This window comes from Eucyclogobius newberryi, unplaced genomic scaffold, assembly GCF_026437365.1.
Source record: "Eucyclogobius newberryi isolate DKJ021-1_F unplaced genomic scaffold, fEucNew1.0.hap1 SCAF_20, whole genome shotgun sequence".
Taxonomy (NCBI): Eukaryota; Metazoa; Chordata; class Actinopteri; order Gobiiformes; family Gobiidae; genus Eucyclogobius; species Eucyclogobius newberryi.
In genome coordinates this window covers 2,525,470-2,546,458 of record NW_027315835.1, presented here as the reverse complement: position 1 = coordinate 2,546,458, position 20,989 = coordinate 2,525,470, and the positions used below count along the sequence as shown (strand labels likewise).

Genomic DNA, 20,989 nt, shown 5'->3' with positions numbered 1-20,989 from the left:
GGTCAGGGGGCGATCAGGGGGCGATCAGGGGGCGGTCAGGGGGCGGTCAGGGGGCGATCAGGGGGCGGTCAGGGGGTGGTCAGGAGGCGGTCAGGGGGCGGTCAGGGGGCGGTCAGGGGGCGATCAGGGGGCGGTCAGGGGGTGGTCAGGAGGCGGTCAGGGGGCGGTACTTCACAGGTCCGATCGGTGTCAAGTTCCTGGTTGAACCCTATTGGTCCGCGCGAGGCTGCTGGACGCTTGTTCTACGCTCTGATTGGACACTTCCAGAGGCGCGGCTAAACATCTGTTAGCGCACGTGTTGCTAATTCAGCGTTAGCTTGTTAGCTTGTGTAGTTAGCTGCTTTTTATCTACGATCGTTCTGAAAATGTCGTGAAATTGCGTCATCGTCGAGACTGGAGTGTCTGGTAATGTTTATGACATTTGTGGATTATTCTCACTTTTATAGTTTATAAATCAAATTATTTTCTCTTTAAACAAATAAAGTAATAATATTTATATCTTATTTTTTATTATTTTGTCTCTTTCTTTACATAGGTCAGTTTGTATTATGTATGTTTTTGTAGATGCTAAGCTAGTTTAGCATACACTAGTAGATATAAGAGTTTTTCATGTTTATGGCTTGAACTTTGTCATGTTTTTTGGGGGGTTATGTGCATTTACAGTACGATTGAGGCTGAATATCTTAATCTCACGTGAAGTACAATAATACCATTAAAACATTTGTATCGATGAGGTATGACATTTTCAGAAACAGGTTTTAAATAGAATTATAGGTGGTGTTTAGTTACAATAAAAGCTGATTAGCCCCAAGCGAATATTTAAAATGTTTTATATTCCCTTTTTTTTGGGTTGTTTTTTTAAGTCTAAGGGAAAAAATGAATATTAAATGAAAATGTACTTCCAGAACAAAGTGATGTGTGATCTCTGTTGAGCCCCGACACAATAGCGCATCAATGACAGTTTAAATTGTTTTTTTAGTTTTTTTAATTTTTTTTTTTTTTTTTTCTTGTATAATTTACATTTATTCACATTGATATTAGTACATTCTGAGTGCATTTTTACACGTTCGGCCTTCTGTGCCTCGTCGGAGCAGGTCAGCAGTCTACACCAGGAGTAGGCTGTATAATACCATGTTACTGCGGCAGAAAAGAAACGCCACTTTACTTTCACTCATTTTTGTACAATTTCTCTACTATTGGAGAGAGACGGACACAAACAAACAAACAAAATAAAACCCAAATGCAAAATCTGATCTCAGCAGCAGACAATACAGTTAATAGTGGAGCTTATCAACACTTAGCATTCTCACGCTAACGGCTAAAGTCTCACATCCTACTAAACTAGGAACTATGTCACATTCTTCCTCCTCATTTTGCGCCATAATTTAAACGTTTGTAAATGATTCTCCAGTGTTTTGTCCATGGCGGCCATCTTGCCTTTGTCTTCTTCTCATATCGTGTGTATTTTTCACGTTGCTGTGTTGTTGTTGTTATTGTTGTTGTTGTTGTTGGTTGCGGGTCCTACTCCTGGATGTTGAGGATCTGTGACGACAGACCCTGGTGCCAGTTCTTCAGTTTGGCAAAGCGTGGCCCCTTTACTTCGGACTCGAACTTCTCTCTGTGGGAAACGGGTCAGAAAAATGTTAGTTTTGTGCAGCTGAGCAGGGGCGTAAACACGGGGGGCAAAGGGGTCGTTTGTTCGTGGCCCTGGGTCTGAAATTGGGCTGGACAGTGTTCGAAATGACTGTAAATAAAAGCGATATTTACATACTTTCAGTTGTATTAAAATAAATGTTCTCGTGCCACAACGTGAAGATGTCAAGATTATTCGGGTGATTGATCATCATGAGTCACTGTGTCATCCTGAGAAACGTAGGCAGCAACGCTGAGTCGTTTCAGTTCAAACTCCCACGTTTTTATGAAACAATATCACTATTTTTAAAACTCTGTCAAAATAAAAACTTAACAGGGACAAAACTAAGACTAAATCAAGGCTAATTTAGACTGAATATGGAAAATCATGAATTAAATCAGCCTTTTTCTGAATGTACATTTCTGTCAAATGCCTCGAAGACTTAAGTTTGTTTGTTACTATTTTGATTATTGCGTCAGCCAATATTGTAATATTTATATTTATGTTGTATATATATGTATATTCTGCTGCCTTATTCTGAGGTGCCCAAATTTACACCCGCTAACCCGAACCCATCAGAGGCGGGGCCCATGTGAGGTTACACACTTTCCCAAATCTCTGTTTACGGCCCTGCAACTGAGAAATAGTTTTTTGGGGAAAAAGACTCAAACTAAATTCTGAAAAACTGACTGATCAAAGCATTGTCCGGGCAATTGTGGTGCGTTTTTTAGGTTTTAATTGTGAGTTTTATTTTTACGAGATGTGACAAAACGTTGGCCACCAAAACGAAACACTGAAAATGAAATTGCATCAACGTTTGTGTCGATCTGAAGTTTTACCTCGACCTCTGCAGAGCCTCCTCATCTGGATCTTGCACTGTACAAAGAAAAGCAAACAAAATAAGTCCATTTTATCTGACGAAAACAACAACAACAACAACAATGTCCATTCTCCGTAAGTTGTGTTCACTTTCTGAATAAATTGATTGACCTGTTTTTGAAAGAAATAGCCAAATGTAAATCACCAAAACATTATTTCTTGGACTATTAAGTTGTACTTTTACTTGAGTGATATTATTTTGAAGTTAATTATCATCATTACAAGCACAATAATAACTTTGGTCACTCTTCCCACCTTTGGGTAACAGTTAATCAATGCCAAGAATGAAAGTGTTTGTTGAAATGACCATATAAACCCCCCAAAAATCACAAAAATAGACCCCTGCTCAAACCACGCACTGTATTCGGTGCCGGTGATGTGTGCCAGGATCCTGAAGCTCTTGCTCTGGAGGTTGGCGGCGCGACGGGCCCACTCGCTCATCTCCTGGGGGTTCTCCGCCGGCCTGATCACCGCCTGGTACACGGGCGAGGCGCAGTCCACCACGGTGTCCTTAACGGGCAACGAACTGGCGACACGGGGGCACGGGACGGCATTTTAATGTCGTGAACGTGGGATGCGGGATGAGCGACCGTCAGCGCAAGCATCGGACCATCTTTGTACGCGGGAGGAAAATGAGTCTAGCGGCTGAACCTTGACCCCAGGACGACGCTGGTGAGAGGACGACTAGAGACTACAAGTACGATGTGTTTGTTGTACCAAAGATGGACGATCCTTGCGCTGCGGTCAGGTTTGTGCTCTCGACAATGTTAGAAAAAATCATTCTTAGTTGTTGTCCGTCGACTAGAATTACAATTTTCCACAGACAGAAGAAAATAATGGACCAATAACGGACGATGTGGATCAATAAGACTGGACCACACGGACTGAACAGTATCTTCATGTTATAACGGAATAACTGAACTGCTTGTGGTTGGGACGGTTCACTTTTTGTGAACTGGTCTTATTGTTGGTGGTGTTTCTAAGCCTAAAGATTCACCACGTAACATTTTTGGTTTGGCGTTCACCACCTTTGCCTGGATTGTTCCACAGTGCGGCTTTAAAACGTGTCTCTTGTGCACGTAGTCAGTTGTAGAGGTTTTATTGCCACAAAATGCCTCGGGAAATAATGGGTTCCAACCTCAGCGAAGTCGCAACTCCACTTTCCTTGTACCCGGGCCTGGAGGCTGACTCGCTTGTCTCCGTGGAGATAAGATGTTTATTTCAATACTGTGGAACATTCTAGACAAAGCCAGGCAACCGCTTTTGGTTCGAGGCGAGTTCTAGTCTCTTGGTCCGTTATTTCTTCTGTCTGATCCGACGTGACGTCGTGTTTGTGTTGTGCATTTAGCATTCTTCTGTGAACGTTAGCAGAGTCAGTGTGTCCTTTAGCAGAGTCGGTGTGTCCTTTAGCAGAGTCAGTGTGTCCTTTAGCAGAGTCAGTGTGTCCTTTAGCGGAGTCAGTGTGTCCTTTAGCGGAGTCAGTGTGTCCTTTAGCGGAGTCAGTGTGTCCTTTAGCGGAGTCAGTGTGTCCTTTAGCGGAGTCAGTGTGTCCTTTAGGGGAGTCAGTGTGTCCTTTAGCAGAGTCAGTGTTTCCTTTAGCAGAGTCAGTGTGTCCTTTAGCGGAGTCAGTGTGTCCTTTAGCAGAGTCAGTGTGTCCTTTAGCAGAGTCAGTGTGTCCTTTAGCAGAGTCAGTGTGTCCTTTAGCAGAGTCAGTGTGTCCTTTAGCGGAGTCAGTGTGTCCTTTAGCGGAGTCAGTGTGTCCTTTAGCGGAGTCAGTGTGTCCTTTAGCGGAGTCAGTGTGTCCTTTAGCGGAGTCAGTGTGTCCTTTAGCGGAGTCAGTGTGTCCTTTAGCAGAGTCAGTGTGTCCTTTAGCGGAGTCAGTGTGTCCTTTAGCGGAGTCAGTGTGTCCTTTAGCAGAGTCAGTGTGTCCTTTAGCAGAGTCGGTGTGTCCTTTAGCAGAGTCAGTGTGTCCTTTAGCAGAATCAGTGTGTCCTTTAGCGGAGTCAGTGTGTCCTTTAGCAGAGTCAGTGTGTCCTTTAGCAGAGTCAGTGTGTCCTTTAGCAGAGTCAGTGTGTCCTTTAGCAGAGTCAGTGTGTCCTTTAGCAGAGTCAGTGTGTCCTTTAGCGGAGTCAGTGTGTCCTTTAGCAGAGTCGGTGTGTCCTTTAGGGGAGTCAGTGTGTCCTTTAGCAGAGTCAGTGTTTCCTTTAGCAGAGTCAGTGTGTCCTTTAGCAGAGTCGGTGTGTCCGTCACTCACGTCATACGCACAACGTGAACGGCTCAAGTCACAGAGAACGTTCCCATGCTCGTCCCGTCCACGTCTACCCCCGATAACGCCCGGCACGACAACCCCACACTCCGCTGAAGTACTACAAAGTACTTCAAAACGCACAACCTGCTCTTCGCGGTTACTGCGTTTTAGTCCGCGGATGACAAAAAAAATCCCCCCAAATGCCACAAACGCTACAAAGGAGTTAGATGTTCCACCTGTTTGTTAGCGGGAGAGACACGTAGCGATGCACAAGCGGTCAGGAAATGAAAAGACAAAAAACGGGCCGATGTGGAAGGCGGGTGGTCGGCACGTCGATGGGGGGGAGGTCGTACTTACGCCAAGGGGGAGCCGGCAGGTTCCTCGCTGCAGAGTCATGCCCGGGAGGGGACAGGTTGGGTGGGGAAGGTGGGGCGGTGGTGGTGGTGGTGGTGGATGAGATGAGCAAAGGGAAAGTGAGTGAGAGGCACAAACAGGAGGCACAGACAAAGACGACAAGGAAAAGCCTGGAGCGAAGACTAAAGGTACTCGCGGTTTGATGTGAGAAAGGGTTGAAACGGTATATTTTTTAAACGTGTACTGGGAAAAAGTCTCGTTAGGATTAAGTATCTGTTTAAACTCTAGATGAATCTTACTGACATACAGATGGTACCGTTTAGTTTTGATGCTCGGTGTGTAATTAGCACATGAAAAGGCACTGAAATAATAGGTATCCAGGCCTAAGTGGAAATGTCCAAAATTTCAAACGTCAATGATAAAGAACCTAATTTGACATATTTCTTAATCTACATAAGGCGAGTTTTACCATGTACTGTATGTACTCGGAAAGCGTCTCCAGAAAGAGCCTAATTAATGTAATCGATCTAACTTTGTATGAACTCTATATTGAGAATCGTTTAGCTCAGGCTCGTCCAAAATGTCTTCAGGGGGTCACGTTTCCAAACACACGGAGCAGGAAGTAGGAAGTCCATGTCAATCATTCAATATTTTGCATTTGATGTCGTTCTGATGAGGCTCCACACTTTTAATAAAGCTTTGGGACATTAATATTCACTCTGCATCACATCGAACTTCTACGTTTGATTGTTTGATGCAAAAAACGGGGACAACAACTGGTCTGAGGGACTCATTTGGCCTTAGTTTGGACATTTGGCCTTAGTTTGGACATTTGGCCATAGTTTGGACGCCCCTGGTTCAGCTGGAAACAGTAAATTAGATTATTTTTTGCCCAGATTCAGTCTTTGTTCTCTTTCTTCCACATTTGTCCCACTTAATGAACAGCGTCGATACCGGCTCAAACGCGTCTAGTTCAGATTCTAATCATATAAAGTCGTCAACCCTCTTTACCACTAAATGTGACCGAAGCCGCCCCAAAGCGAACCTCCTGTGTTTCGAATTGGCTCTACGTTTACGGGACGATACAGACCGGGCCCCCGCCGCCGCCGAGCGACTCACTTCTCGTGCCCTTTGGCCTGCGACTGTCCGGCGATGGCGTCCATGATGGCGTCTTGCGAGTACATGCTGATGGGCGTGTTGTATTGGGCGTGGACGATGGTGGCCTTGCCCCCGGGGCCCCGCACCTCGATGGGCTTGTGGGTGGACAGGGCCGAGTCTTTCAGGGCGATGGGGTTGAAGCTGGGGCTGTACTCCACACTGTGACAGGCAGGGGGCAGTGTAGGAGCGGCGCGAGTGGCCAGGAGCAGTGGGGGGAGGAGTTTGGGACAAGGGCAAGAGGTCGTGAGGGTAAAAAGTGAAGGATTAGGAAGAAGACGACAATTATTTATCCAAGAACATTGTATTTGCAACTAGGCCTGTCACGATATCTACTATATATCAACTTATTTTTGATTTATAATGGAAAAAGCTCTATTTTTCAGGCTTTTTCTTGGCCCTAGCAGAGATGTTTTCCTTGCTAGTATTAAACCTACTGCATATGAGAACATTTGCACAGTAGTTGGTTGAATGATTAAGATCCAGGACACATTACAGATAGAAAAACTAACTATTTAAGTGTTAAATTCCGCTATTTATGTATTTATGTATTGCCTTTCAAATTTTTTCGATGTGGTTCACTTAGAAAGCGCTCAGTGATATATTGTTCTGTTGCAGCATGTATTTGTTATCGTGACAGGCCTGTTTGCAGCATCGACTTGGGGAACGTAGCTCCCAATTTTCTTTTTGCATATCTACGTCCTAAAAAGCTTCAGTAAATTGAACACGTCATTAAAAGGTTCAGGCTAAAACCGACATGCGTTTAAACAGTCAATAAATCACACAAATTCACTCTTCGACGGTCGTAATGTTATGGCTGATTCAACCACAGCAACGGAGTAAATCTGATAAAACAATATTTGCCTCATGCATCGTTCATCCATGTTCAAGGGAAGTATGAATGAAAACGCCAACACAATTTACTATCGCTAACTTTTGTACAAACAATTGACACACAACACAAATTGAATATAGAGAAAACTGAAAAAAATCCCCACAAAAAATGTTTGAAGGTCCTATATATAATGCAGCTGCAAAACAAGTGTCATTATTGAACCCTGACCAGGGCGGAGGACTCCCTCTGCTGGCACACGGAGGACACTACCGCTCGTCTGCCTGGTGATGTTCTTGCTTTAATTGGACTGTTCCATATTATGGCATTAAACATACAGCATTTATTTCCTAAAGTGTATTTAAACTGATCAAAAATGCCTGATAAAACATGCATTTTCACAGATCTGACGTGTAACTTGGCCTGCAGGTGGCACCGCCTGCTCGTCTCCATGGATTAAGATGAAGGTTTAATGCCGTACTGTGAAATATTCTCGGTTAAAATGGCGAATTATCCACTGGAAAAATGTTTTTGCAAAATTGCCAAACGTCTGTCATTTTAAAAAATGTCTTTTTTTTTTTGCGAAATTAGACAAATACTTTTTAAAATGATCATAACTTCTAAGCAGACAGTGGGCGTAGATTGTGACAAAAAAACAAAGTCCAAGTGTGCGGACTTTAAAAACACAGAGGAGCTGCGCAGATCACACAGACATGGCCGACGTGAGCGTGAAGCGCGGCGTTTAGAGCTTCGGACCAGGACGTTTAGTGAAACATGCAGAAATAAACCTTTTGATGAGGTCGCGCACATCATTTTGGTCGAACACAACATAAAAAAGGAACAATTAGCATAATATAGGACCTTTTTTTTAAACCAATCCCAGCAAACAATCCAACACTCCATTCACAAACTTTTGAACCGTCTCCCATTGTCATCGACACGGCACAGGAATAGCACTCGCGAGCATTCTCCGCACAAGCCCATGCAGGCGCCGGGATGCATTGTGGGTACTGACTTTGCGGCCGTGTTTGCGATGACCTGCAACACACCAGAAGACAGAGACGCTAAAGCCGCGGCGGTATTTCTGGGACACGACAATAGGAAACTATCCCAGCGCGACGCGGCGGCTAATCCAGCGCCGCGTGTGTGTGTGTGTGTGTGTGTCTGTGTGTGTGTGTGTATGTGTGTATGTGTGTGTATGTGTGTATGTGTGTGTGTGTGTCTGTGTGAGTGTGTGTGTGTGTGTGTCTGTGTGTGTGTGTGTATGTGTGTGTGTGTGTGTGTGTCTGTGTGTGTGTGTGTGTGTGTGTCTGTGTGAGTGTGTGTGTGTGTGTGTCTGTGTGTGTGTGTGTATGTGTGTGTGTGTGTCTGTGTGTGTGTGTGTCTGTGTGTATGTGTGTGTATGTGTGTATGTGTGTGTGTGTGTCTGTGTGAGTGTGTGTGTGTGTGTGTCTGTGTGTGTGTGTGTGTGTGTGTGTGTGTGTGTGTCTGTGTGTGTGTGTGTCTGTGTGTGTGTGTGTCTGTGTGAGTGTGTGTGTGTGTGTGTGTGTCTGTGTGTGTGTGTGTATGTGTGTGTGTGTGTGTGTGTGTGTATGTGTGTGTGTGTGTATGTGTGTGTGTGTGTGTGTGTGTGTGTGTGTATGTGTGTGTGTGTGTATGTGTGTGTGTGTGTGTGTGTGTGTGTGTGTGTGTGTGTGTGTCTGTGTGTGTGTGTGTGTGTATGTGTGTGTGTGTGTCTGTGTGTGTGTGTCTGTGTGTGTGTGTGTATGTGTGTGTGTGTGTGTGTGTGTGTGTGTGTGTCTGTGTGTGTGTGTGTGTATGTGTGTGTGTGTGTGTGTGTGTGAGTGTGTGTGTGTGTTTGTGTGTGTCTGTGTATGTGTGTGTGAGTGTGTGTGTGTGTGTCTGTGTGTGTGTGTGTGTGTGTGAGTGTGTGTGTGTGAGTGTGTGTGTGTGTATGTGTGTGAGTGTGTGTGTGTGAGTGTGTGTGTGTGTGTCTGTGTGTGTGTGTATGTGTGTGTGTGTGTGTCGGTGCTTGAACTGGAAACCTTCACACAGGGTGTCACTGATGAAAATAACACCTAAACGTAGTAGAAAAGCGAGTACGCATACTGCTTTCAGATGTAGTGAAGTAAAAAAGTAAACGAGCGCTGAACTCGGGCCTCAGACCTCAGTGGACCCAGAGACGGGACGGCCCAGAGACGGGACGGCCCAGAGACGGGACGGCCCAGAGACGGGACGGCCCAGAGAGTCCAGAGACGGGACGGCCCAGAGACGGGACAGTCCAGAGACGGGACAGTCCAGAGACGGGAGGCCCCGGTCCGATTTGGGACGAGGGGGCGTGAGGGAGGGACAGGGGGGGGTGTAACCAGAGCAGAGAACAGCAGCTGTGTCCCCAGTGTGAGGCGGGCTTAGGGGCCGTGGGGGGGGAGTGGGGGCCACGTGGGGGCCGTGGTGGGCGTTATGGCACCAGAGTTTATAGAAATGTAAATATGATGATGTGAATTTTGTTTGTTGTTGAAGTTATGTAATTTAAAAAAAATCTGGACTAAATTTGAGTGGACTGTGTGCCTTAACTTTCTTTTTTTTCTTTTCTTTTTTTAAAAACATATTTACTTTGTTGCTTTTAATTTCATTTATTCTCCTCCGGTCCTGCCATTCAAAAAATAAATAAACATTAGTCTGTGTTTCTTTATTTATTATTATTATTTTATTTATTCATTTTCATTTTTATTTTTATTTTCATTTTCATTTTCATTTTCATTTTCATTTTCATTTTTATTTTTATTTTTGAATTGAGAAGAAAAGAAAAATAACTTTCTAAAAAAGTATTAGATTATATATAATGATTAAACATATTAAATGTCTAAAAAGTCAAAGACGTGTTTTAAACGTGTTTTAATTCATTTCTGTTGAATTTACAAAACATCATTTGAATATAATTATCGTGATTCTCCAAAAAGTTCTGAGACATTCATTTTTGTCACTATCGCCTGGAAAATGACAAACGTAAACTGACTTTAAATGTGTTCAGTTAAAAATATGTGATAATGTGAAAAATATACTTTTGTTTGGAAAGTTACAGAAACTCTAATAATAACGACTATATTTGCCACATATTTAAACACTAAAGCGACTGTTCCATAAACTTTTAGCTGTCAATATTCATCGTGGATTCACCTGTTCTTTCCTCTAGCGGGACTTTTTTTGTTATTTTCATTTACTGCAATAAAATAAAATAGAACTGGAGCTGCAGACGGGTCAAATACACAACTTCAACTTCTCAGAACTTGAATTTAGTTCCCTCATGTGTATAATTCAGGATATTGTACATTTAGAACCCGGGATTAACACGATTATAGGCCTGAATGTACTCGATATTCTAATTATGCACGGCCGTAGTTACTCAGGGCGGGGGGGCGGGGGCTGTGGGAGGTCATCGCTGGGGGGACCGGGGGGGGGGGGGACCGGCTCATGTTTGGGGCCACCTGACTGTTCCTGTACGATCCTGCAGAGGGCGACTGACACAGGAGCCGAGTGCCACAGGCCTGAAATACCAGCCTCAATTAACCTCGGCCCCTATTTCAGCTCTGGCTTTCCCCCCGCATCGCCCACAGCAACATGTCGCCCACGGCAACAAGTCGCTCACGGCAACATGTCACTGTATTACAGCGATGTATTACACACAGTTTAGGCTTGAAGTGCGTATGACGGGTTTTTACGATGTTCTAACATTGAGTTTATTTGGTGTATTTGTACCTGTTGTACTTATTAATGATACTTTTACACCGATCGAGCAGGAATTTGTGGAGAAAAGGTTGAAAAATCTGTAGAAAATGACAGGAAGTGACATCACAGCAGGAACACTCATTTCAGTCGAAGTTTATGCAGAATTTACACAAAATAAACAACTTTTTTGACTCTCTAAACATGAATTCAACAAAATAAAGTCGCTCTCATATATTTGTATTTGTCAAATAAAAATAAGTTTTTGCCCAGTGTTTTCTGGGTAATTTCCTAGTGTGATGTCATCAATTACAAACAGGAAGTGAAAATACAAAATAAAATTAAACAAATTAAATAATTTAAATGAATTAAATAATTAAATAAAATAGAATACAGTACGATACAGTGTCAGCCCTTTATTCCCCTCTAAAATGCTTGTGATGGTTCAGCTCGTTCCTTTAACAGTAAATTCCACATTTGTGCCAGTTTTGCACCAAAAACAAAACTGTGACTAAACTTGAGTGTGAAGCAGGACTAGCCCCGGAGCTAAAACAGAAATGGGATCATAACCAGGGTTCGGTTGCCGCGGTAACGCCTCCGCAACCTTTAGCCTCACCTTTTAAACCCAAACACGATGGAAGCCCAGTTACAGCGATCTGCTCCTCTTGTGTTACAACCTGCAGGGATCAGCGCTCAGCTCCCACAAATACCCCCACTGGCCCCCCACTGGCCCCCCACTGGCCCCCCACTGGCCCCCCACGTGGCCCCGCACGCGTCCCGGGACGGCGTCGGAACGTTCCTCTTATATCACAGTGTCGTTAGTATCAAGTGGAGGGAACACGGAGCAGGCGAGGCAGAGTGAGCGTCCAAAGTGAGCGCGCCGCCGGGTTTAAAGGAGAAGTAAGGCCTTTAAAGCCCTCATTTCAGTCTGTGCCAGTCCCAAGCCCAGAGAAATGAAGAGTTTGATCAGGATGAGCAAGAAACAGGACTTTTGTCATTTTAGATGTTTTAGATGTGAAATGGGGGATTTTCTGTCATTGTGGCTGTGTTTTTGGAGAGTTTTAGTGTGAAACGCTAAGACTGAAGCTGTACGGTTTAAATGTGATGTAGACTTGATTTGGTCCTGATTTTGTCCTGGGTTTGTCTTGTTTTAGTCCTGGTTTAGTCCTGGTTTAGACCTGGTTTAGACCTGGTTTAGACCTGGTTTAGTCCTGGTTTAGACCTGGTTTAGTCCTGGTTTAGACCTGGTTTAGTCCTGGTTTAGTCCTGGTTTAGACCTGGTTTAGTCCTGGTTTAGTCCTGGTTTAGTCCTGGTTTAGACCTGGTTTAGTCCTGGTTTAGTCCTGGTTTAGACCTGGTTTAGTCCTGGTTTAGTCCTGGTTTAGATCTGGTTTAGTCCTGGTTTAGTCCTGGTTTAGACCTGGTTTAGACCTGGTTTAGACCTGGTTTAGTCCTGGTTTAGACCTGGTTTAGACCTGGTTTAGTCCTGGTTTAGTCCTGGTTTAGACCTGGTTTAGACCTGGTTTAGTCCTGGTTTAGACCTGGTTTAGACCTGGTTTAGTCCTGGTTTAGACCTGGTTTAGACCTGGTTTAGTCCTGGTTTAGTCCTGGTTTAGACCTGGTTTAGACCTGGTTTAGTCCTGGTTTAGACCTGGTTTAGACCTGGTTTAGTCCTGGTTTAGACCTGGTTTAGACCTGGTTTAGTCCTGGTTTAGTCCTGGTTTAGACCTGGTTTAGACCTGGTTTAGTCCTGGTTTAGACCTGGTTTAGACCTGGTTTAGTCCTGGTTTAGTCCTGGTTTAGTCCTGGTTTAGACCTGGTTTAGACCTGGTTTAGTCCTGGTTTAGACCTGGTTTAGACCTGGTTTAGTCCTGGTTTAGTCCTGGTTTAGTCCTGGTTTAGTCCTGGTTTAGTCCTGGTTCAGTCACAGTTTTAATGCCGTGTTTGTTCATAAACGCAGCCTCAAAGTCTGTTTTTGTTCTGAAATATTTCCTTTTCAGGGTCAGTCCTGTGTTTTGACGTCGTCACAGATACAATACAAGTAGAAAGAGCGGTTAGTGAAGGATGTACAAATACTCTTATGATCATTTTGGTAATAATGGTATGAACAGCTCTTAATCCTTTAGTTAAAGTAGTTTTAAAGTGAATTAAACTTCTGGAAAAGCCGGATCGGTGCATCTTTGAGCCATTAGCATTGTTTTTGACTCTATAGTTTTAGTTTATAACATAAAGTAAACTATAAGTCGCCAGATCTGATGTTTAGTAATGGAGTTTTTTCAAAGGAACAACAGAAGCGTGAATATATTAACGTTTATGAAGTTCTCGCTTTACTGATCCTTTTCAAAATGGCGGCTTACTTCTCCTTTAGCGTTTCCCGTTAGCGTTAGCGGGTAACACGGCTGACGTACCCCGCCGCCGCCGCCGTAACTCCTCCCACCCTGCCCCGCATCAGCTGCAGCTCTGCCAGAGTCTCTGGAGAGTAAAGGCCGATGGGGGAATTGTACAGCCCCCGCTGGCCGGGAGGTGACACTGCAGCGTCTCGTTTACACGGAGCAGAGACATTTAATGTCCCTGTTGGACGCTCCTTAAAGGGGACGAACAGTGTGAAAATCAAACATAAATACATGAATGGACTCTGTAGGTGCGACTAGGCCTGTCACGGTAATTATTATATTCAATTATCATTAAAAAAATAAAAGTTACGGGGCTCAAAGTTTTCCGTTTGTGCGTTTGCATTGTATGAGTTTTCTTATTTTTTTGCAGTAAAGGTTTAAAATGGAGCCATTATACATCATAACGTGTTTAATTCTGACATTGATTTATCTATTTATGCTTTTTTAACACCATTTTACACATAAAAAAGGGATTTATTTGAAATACGCTGTGTTCGACTTCTCGGATGGATCGAAAGTTTCACCGTCATCGTTCGTCGAGTCGTTTCCCTGAAGCGTTTTAACCGTGACAGGCCCAGATGCGGCGCGACACTCGCACACCAGAGGGCGCTAGCACACGCGCCACGATCGGCACGTGGTCGCTCCGTTTACCTGCTGGTGGGCGATGACCGGCATGGGCGAGTCCATCCTGGACGTCCCTGTGTGAAGCATCGCGGGACGTCGTGATCTGGGAACCAAACAGAAGCTTTCATCCCAAAGAACACACAGGAGAGAGAATACACAGGGTACACAGGAGAGAGAATACACAGGGTACACAGGAGAGAGAATACACAGGGTACACAGGAGAGAGAATACACAGGGTACACAGGAGAGAGAATACACAGGAGAGAGAATACACAGGGTACACAGGAGAGAGAATACACAGGAGAGAGAATACACAGGGTACACAGGAGAGAGAATACACAGGGTACACAGGAGAGAGAATACACAGGAGAGAGAATACACAGGAGAGAGAATACACAGGGTACACAGGAGAGAGAATACACAGGGTACACAGGAGAGAGAATACACAGGAGAGAGAATACACAGGAGAGAGAATACACAGGGTACACAGGAGAGAGAATACACAGGAGAGAGAGTACACAGGACAGAGAATACACAGGGTACACAGGAGAGAGAGTACACAGGACAGAGAATACACAGGGTACACAGGAGAGAGAGTACACAGGAGAGGATGTATAGACCTGTATGTTGTAATGTAGATAAGCAGCCACAAGATGGCGCCAAACAATTGCACTTTTTAAGAATGATTCAGGCTCAGAAACGACTTTAACCGACACCAGGGCCAGGTTTAGTGAATATACGGTTAAAACGACTGACTAAGTTATTATTGTTACAAAGTGGTGCCGCTTTTACTTATAATAAATAAAGTGATCACTTACTGCATCTATGTAATCGTCTACGTATGATTAATTAATGCTGAGTTATTGTTATTGTTTTATTTTTTGAGTTTGCAGAGAGTTTGAGAGTTTACGGTTAAAAAAAGCAAACTAAACCGACATTTTGTCCGACGTTGTTTTCTGGGGACAAAATGAGACTCTGAGGGAAACGGAAAGGTCGTCTATTCTTCTCTGTTAATTGGAAAAATAAACGATTTGTCGCGTAATAAAGTGAGACTGAACAAGACGCATCCTGTAAAAGTCTGAGCTTTGTTTTCAGACGGCGAAGGAGAAAACGGCTTCATATCTGTCTGAATAAGTCAACGATGGTTGGTCCGTGTCGTGTGGATGGTTGGTCCGTGTCGTTTGGATGGTTGGTCCGTGTTGTTTGGATGGTTGGTCTGTGTCGTTTGGATGGTTGGTCCGTGTCGTTTGGATGGTTGGTCCGTGTCGTTTGGATGGTTGGTCCGTGTCATGTGGATGGTTGGTCCGTGTCCTGTGGATGGTTGGTCCGTGTCGTTTGGATGGTTGGTCCGTGTCGTTTGGATGGTTGGTCCGTGTCATTTGGATGGTTGGACCGTGTCGTTTGGATGGTTGGTCCGTGTCGTGTGGATGGTTGGTCCGTGTCATGTGGATGGTTGGTCCGTGTCATGTGGATGGTTGGTCCGTGTCGTTTGGATGGTTGGTCCGTGTCGTGTGGATGGTTGGTCCGTGTCATGTGGATGGTTGGTCCGTGTCGTGTGGATGGTTGGTCCGTGTCGTTTGGATGGTTGGTCCGTGTCATTTGGATGGTTGGTCCGTGTCGTTTGGATGGTTGGTCCGTGTCGTGTGGATGGTTGGTCCGTGTCATTTGGATGGTTGGTCCGTGTCGTGTGGATGGTTGGTCCGTGTCATTTGGATGGTTGGTCCGTGTCGTTTGGATGGTTGGTCCGTGTTCGTCCACTTACTTGACCATTGCGAGTGTGAGTTGGTTTGTTGCAGCCTTGATCTTGTTCTGTGCCTCCAGGTGAGTCATTCCCTCGGTGCTGACGCCGTCGATGGTTGAGATGATGTCGCCCTGGGCCAGACTGCCCCCCGCCGCCTTGCTCCCGGGAGTTATCTACGGACAGGTCAAGGGGACAGGTCAAGGGGACAGGTCAACGACGGGACAGTTCAACAACGGGACAGTTCAACATGACAGTTCAAGAGGACAGTTCAACGACGGGACAGTGTGATGGGACAGTTCAGCGACAGGACAGTTCGATGGGACAGTTCGATGGGACAGTTTGATGGGACAGTTCGACGGGACAGTTTGATGGGACAGTTCGACGGGACAGTTTGATAGGACAGTTCGACGGGACAGTTTGATGGGACAGTTCGACGGGACAGTTTGATAGGACAGTTCGACGGGACAGTTTGATGGGACAGTTTGACGGGCTAATTCAATGGGACTGGTCAACCATCAGGCCACCGAACACAGGACATGACGGGAGTTGGACAACACTGGACAATAGAAAACGTCCACTTCTCTGCAAAGAAGTTGGTCAGAGCCTTTTCCCTGAGCGTGTGTTTGTCACAGCTTTATCCGTTTAAGTCGTTTACATATTCCAGCATAAATAATGATATAATTATATAATGATATTAAGAACACATTTTCATCCCAAATAATTGTAGTTTCTTCCATAATCACGTCTTCTTGTCCTAGCTCTGACTAAGATCGAGTCAATTCTTCATTTTTATTCATCTTCACGGCCCAAAATCTTTATTGGACAGTTCAGCGTGAAGGGGGATGAGAGAAGGGAGGACACACAGCAATTTGTCAGAGCCGGACAAATTTGAACTCACAACGCTGCAGCCAGGACGACCAAGATCGAGTCGGTTCTAAAACTATTCAGGAACGTGAAAAATGTGTCCTATTTATACGGTCGATCTCATTTCAATACAAACATCTGAGTATCCATTTTTTTTATTTTTTGACAAACCTGTTGGCTAATTTTTCATGTTTTTACCCCCAATTGCACTCGCCAGAGTGCAATTGGGGGTAAAAACGCTAAATCTTCCACTTCCATCACTCGCAGTGATAAAACGCTCGCTCTACGGGAAACTCGCTCGTTCTCGGCGCAAATCGACGACGGCCTGAAATCGACCGGTCGAAAAAGTCAAAGTTAAAGAACCCTCGGCAGGTCAGAATGTAGAGCCCGACTCGTTAAAAGAGGTAAAAATAAGCCTCTCTGTTGATGCCTGGAGCTTCACTGCGATTGACCGCCGTGTGCCCCGCCCCCTCCCCCCCTGTCCGTCAAACCAAACACACCCGCCCATGTCGCCCCCCCCCACCTGCTGCTGTCACTCATGGAGGACCAGGCATCTCCGGAGAATTCACAACAGGCTCGAGAAACGGTGTTTTTCTTCCGCCGTCCCTAACGATCGCGGGTGGAGACGCTTCTGATTGGCCGCCGCGGCTCAGAAGTGGTGGGTGTCGGTAATTGGGGTTCAGCGAAAAGCACAACTGACTCTCACTGTCATCGAATCGCTTCAATTTGGCTCTAAAACGGCTTCACTAGAGTTTCTGTCATTGTTTCAGGGAAGAAAAGGACAAAAAGACCCAGACAATCGGTGCTGAAGCTAAAAGTGACATCGTGTTCTCGTTTGACCGCTTGTTTACAGAAATAGGACAGATTTGGACCTTTTTGTTTTGAATTTGTGCTGATAGTTTGACTTTGGTTGCTGCTTCGATTTAATGACCAATCATCTCGCAGTGTGAACCGTTTGAAATGTTTTAAATAATTGTTCACGTTTTCTTTCCACTTCGTAAATGGCAAAAAGACACGAGAACAGAGTCACGTTCTAAATATTCATCGCGGTTTTGTCGGCGTTTCTCGTAGGAAAGACGTGGATTTATTATGTGAGATGGCCCGCAGGCTGAAGTAAGGCTAAAAACAATAGCTGCTAGCTTCGACATCGGTTATGTCATCCATTTAAAGCTCAAAAAGTCATTTATTTAGGACTTAAAAGTTAAAAATACCCAAAATACCAGACAGTATTTATACAAAATCACCCAACAACTTACAACGCACTCATTACTCTTCTGCTTTTCTGTCGAGCAAGTTCGGTCTCTGGCGAAAGATCTTTCCGGCTCACGAAATGCGAGGAATTTCCCCGTCTTCATTCCTCCGTCTTTTCTTAGTTCTTGGAAAAATCCGTCTGAAATCCAAACCACGCCCGCTACGTCAGAGTGTAACCACAAAAAAAAACTCGGCCTCGGGGATCACAATAATTGACTTTACCATGTTGCGAATGACAAACGAGGAAGGAGACTTATTGGAAACAGCTTCATAGACCTTTAGTCGCCTCTATCAGACCCCAAACATCCAGCGTAAGCTCTGAACCGTAAGAGACGGAGCTTACGGTGGGTCTGGTCCGACGCTATTTCAGGGGCTGCTGTAAATACTCCGACTGCTCTGCCAGACCCAATCAAACCCAGACTTTTCTGCAAAAACGTGAGACTTTTTCCACATTAAAAGCAAAAAAAAAAAAAAAGCGTCGAAACGAGAGAAGAGCGTGAATACGTCAAACTTTCTCTTGAAAACATGGTTTGCAGTAGAAAAATAACGGTTTGCGGTTTGTTACGGACTGTTAAGGATGACTTAAAGTGTTCATTATTGCGATTTAAACCTACGGAGCAAATGGTGACAAGATAAAAGACCAGATATGTTTGTACGTTTTATTGATTTTAAAGTTTAAATCACCACTAGATGTTACAAACCCGGTCAAATTAAATCGTTTTTCTCCCAATAAACCTGAATCATTTGCTGTCAAAAGCCCAAATACTTAAAAAAAACCCGGTCTCAAATAGAAATGAAAGTGTAATGGAAGTCGGATGAGCTCCTCCAAACTATTTGAGTCCATCAGCTTCGGTCTATTCTGGATATTACATGAGAGCTCCGTGTCATCATCACACAATATTACATAACCAGAAGCTTTTAAATTTAAATGGCACCTGCCGCCTCCAGTCTGTGTTCACGGGCGCATTCTAACGGAGCCGACGCCATTTTGGACATTCTGTGGCACATATTAATAACATATCTCTGCATCACTGTCAAACATGTTGTTGAAAAATTGTCGGTGAAAAATTTTGCGCAAGAAGTTCAATCCGACTCCACAAAACTGTAACTTTGTCGCCGAAAATGCAGAACGACACATAAAACACGTGCAAATACATTCAACTTTCACCCGATTCAACATTTGGCGAACTGAAAAATCAAATCAAACGCACGATGTTTACAGTTAGACGACTCGCGATAGTGTCTTAAAAACGTTTGTTGTCGTGGCGATGATGGACCAGAGCAAAGCACTATGGGAATACTGCACCGGGTGACTTTACACCGCATGTATTTGCGGCGCGTTCGCAGTCGCAGTCGCTGTGTCGGACGTTTTTAAAATTTGTTTTGAAAAATCACACCGTTCCGCAGCGTGAAAAATGAGTCAGAAAACTGCAAATGTCATGAGAAAAACGCATGCATGTCTCTGCCACGCCCGTCCCTGGTCTTACCCTGGAGATGGTCAGCGGCATGTTGAAGTCCTTGCCCCCCTGCAGCCTGAAGCCCCAGGGCGCCGGGCCGCTCAGGCTGACCGTGTACGTCGAGCTCATTTCGGTTGAAGCGACGAAGCGACGCTCTTCTACCTCCTCGTTCACACCCTTCGCTTTCGGTCGTCCCGGTTGTTGAATTCGCACAAGCGTTTCACCACCGTCCGGTCTGCTCAGGTCCAACGAGCGGTCGACGGTCGGTCGGTGGTTGGCTTGTCTCCGACGTGAGGGTGGGGGGGGTTTGCTACTGACTCACTGCGAAAAAGAAACGCACACGCACCAGGCGAAAATCAAAACCGATTGCGGGCGAACGCGAACGGCAATCGACAACAATCGCGCATCGACCATTTCCAAATTCCGCCAGCGAGGACGAGAAAGCAAAAAAAACACACGTATATTTACCTAATGTTTGCGTTTTTTGGTGGAGGAGTGTCCGGTCCTGCAGGGTTGTCGAAGGTTAGCCGCAGACAGGGACTAAGAATAGCAGCGGGAGCGTAGACACATGGGCCCTGGTCCTTATAAGGTTTGTAACGCGAAGCGGCGAGATGCTCGAGGGCCCGATTCACCCTGCCAATATAGACCCCTCTGACGGCGACACATTCCCCCTCGGCTCTGCCTTGCTCTCCGCGGCGCTGCATCGCTATCGCTTCATAACGTTATCGCAGGGGCTCCATTGTGTCAGCGCCGAGGGGCCAAGGCCACGCTTAACGCCGGGCGGATTGTCTAGACGCGGTTTAGCGCTCGTTTAATCCCGGTTTAGGCCTCGGAAATTGTCGTTTGGAGAGTTTGGTTTGGTGAGCGGTTTTGCGTAGCTGCTTTTTGCGCCGCCGAGACGCTAACCGCAAAGCAGGGTTATCCCAGCGAACGCTCCTCTAAACGACGCTGACGTGATTTAAAGCTGAATCAAACACTCGAGAAGTCAGTGAGCGTCTTCCAATTGTGTCACATGGCAAAACAAATCACCAAAATAAAAGCCTCGTTTGTGCAAAGAACAATACACAATAAATACTGAGCCACACATGTTGTTCCGGCTAAAGCTAGCTGTTATTGTATGTAATGTTCTAGTTATTGATCTTTTCTTTTGCTTAAATTGTTTGTTTGGTCAAGTAAGTCTCCATTTTGTATTCGTAGTTACTTCTAATATTCATTTTAGTTATATTTGTCTCACATTATTGCAGATTATTCCGTATATTTGAGCTGCTTTTTAAGCTTGGACTAAACTCTGATTAAACTCTGACTAAACCAGTATCAGAACCAAAACAAATCCACACCAGGAACCAAACACGAGCCAAAACGCCTTTTAAACGTGTTCTTGTTTCTTTTGGAGTATTAATAAGTGATGCTTCAGCGGCGACATTCAAACCCGGTGGAGTTGGTTTGAAAAACAAAATGATCTGGCGCTTTACGGGAAAGTGCCGTATGGGAATGTAGACATGTCGACCCTGCATGACGCAATGGGCTAAGAACAGCCTCGGAGTCAAAGCTGCACGCCGTGCCCTGGGGGGACGGCACGTGCGGGCTCCCGCGCCGGGAATAAACGTGCGCCACTAGGGGTCAGCGATGATGACAGAGTGGAAACAGCATTTAGCCCTGAACTGCTGTAAACGATGTGTGGTCCAGCCTCACGTTTGGTGGGAAAATGTCACCTGAACAATGTTTTTTGAAATTGAGACGTTTCGACTGACGTCCGGGAGTCATTTTCAATCTGAAGGTACCGAACTGACTTTTTTCTTGCTGTTTTTATTTTATTTTATTTTTGTCTGCACCCC

General features: G+C 45.0%; 1 protein-coding gene across 2 annotated transcripts; it reads right to left on the bottom strand.

Moving 5' to 3' along the window:
- Nucleotides 1–1,248: 1,248 nt before the first annotated feature.
- Nucleotides 1,249–19,728, bottom strand: ldb3b (LIM domain binding 3b). Of its 2 annotated transcripts, XM_072455938.1 has the most exons (10): nucleotides 19,623–19,728; nucleotides 19,185–19,475; nucleotides 15,604–15,755; nucleotides 13,869–13,944; nucleotides 8,117–8,139; nucleotides 6,234–6,431; nucleotides 5,118–5,144; nucleotides 2,872–3,038; nucleotides 2,473–2,509; nucleotides 1,249–1,618 (listed from the first exon to the last, which is right to left on the bottom strand). In XM_072455938.1, the coding sequence occupies exons 2-10, from the start codon at nucleotides 19,281–19,283 to the stop codon at nucleotides 1,522–1,524; spliced, it is 876 nt and encodes a 291-aa protein (XP_072312039.1). In that variant the 5' UTR covers nucleotides 19,284–19,475; nucleotides 19,623–19,728; the 3' UTR covers nucleotides 1,249–1,521. The 2 variants fall into 2 exon arrangements, with proteins under 2 accessions (XP_072312039.1, XP_072312040.1); XM_072455939.1 differs by lacking the exon at nucleotides 5,118–5,144.
- Nucleotides 19,729–20,989: the final 1,261 nt, after the last annotated feature.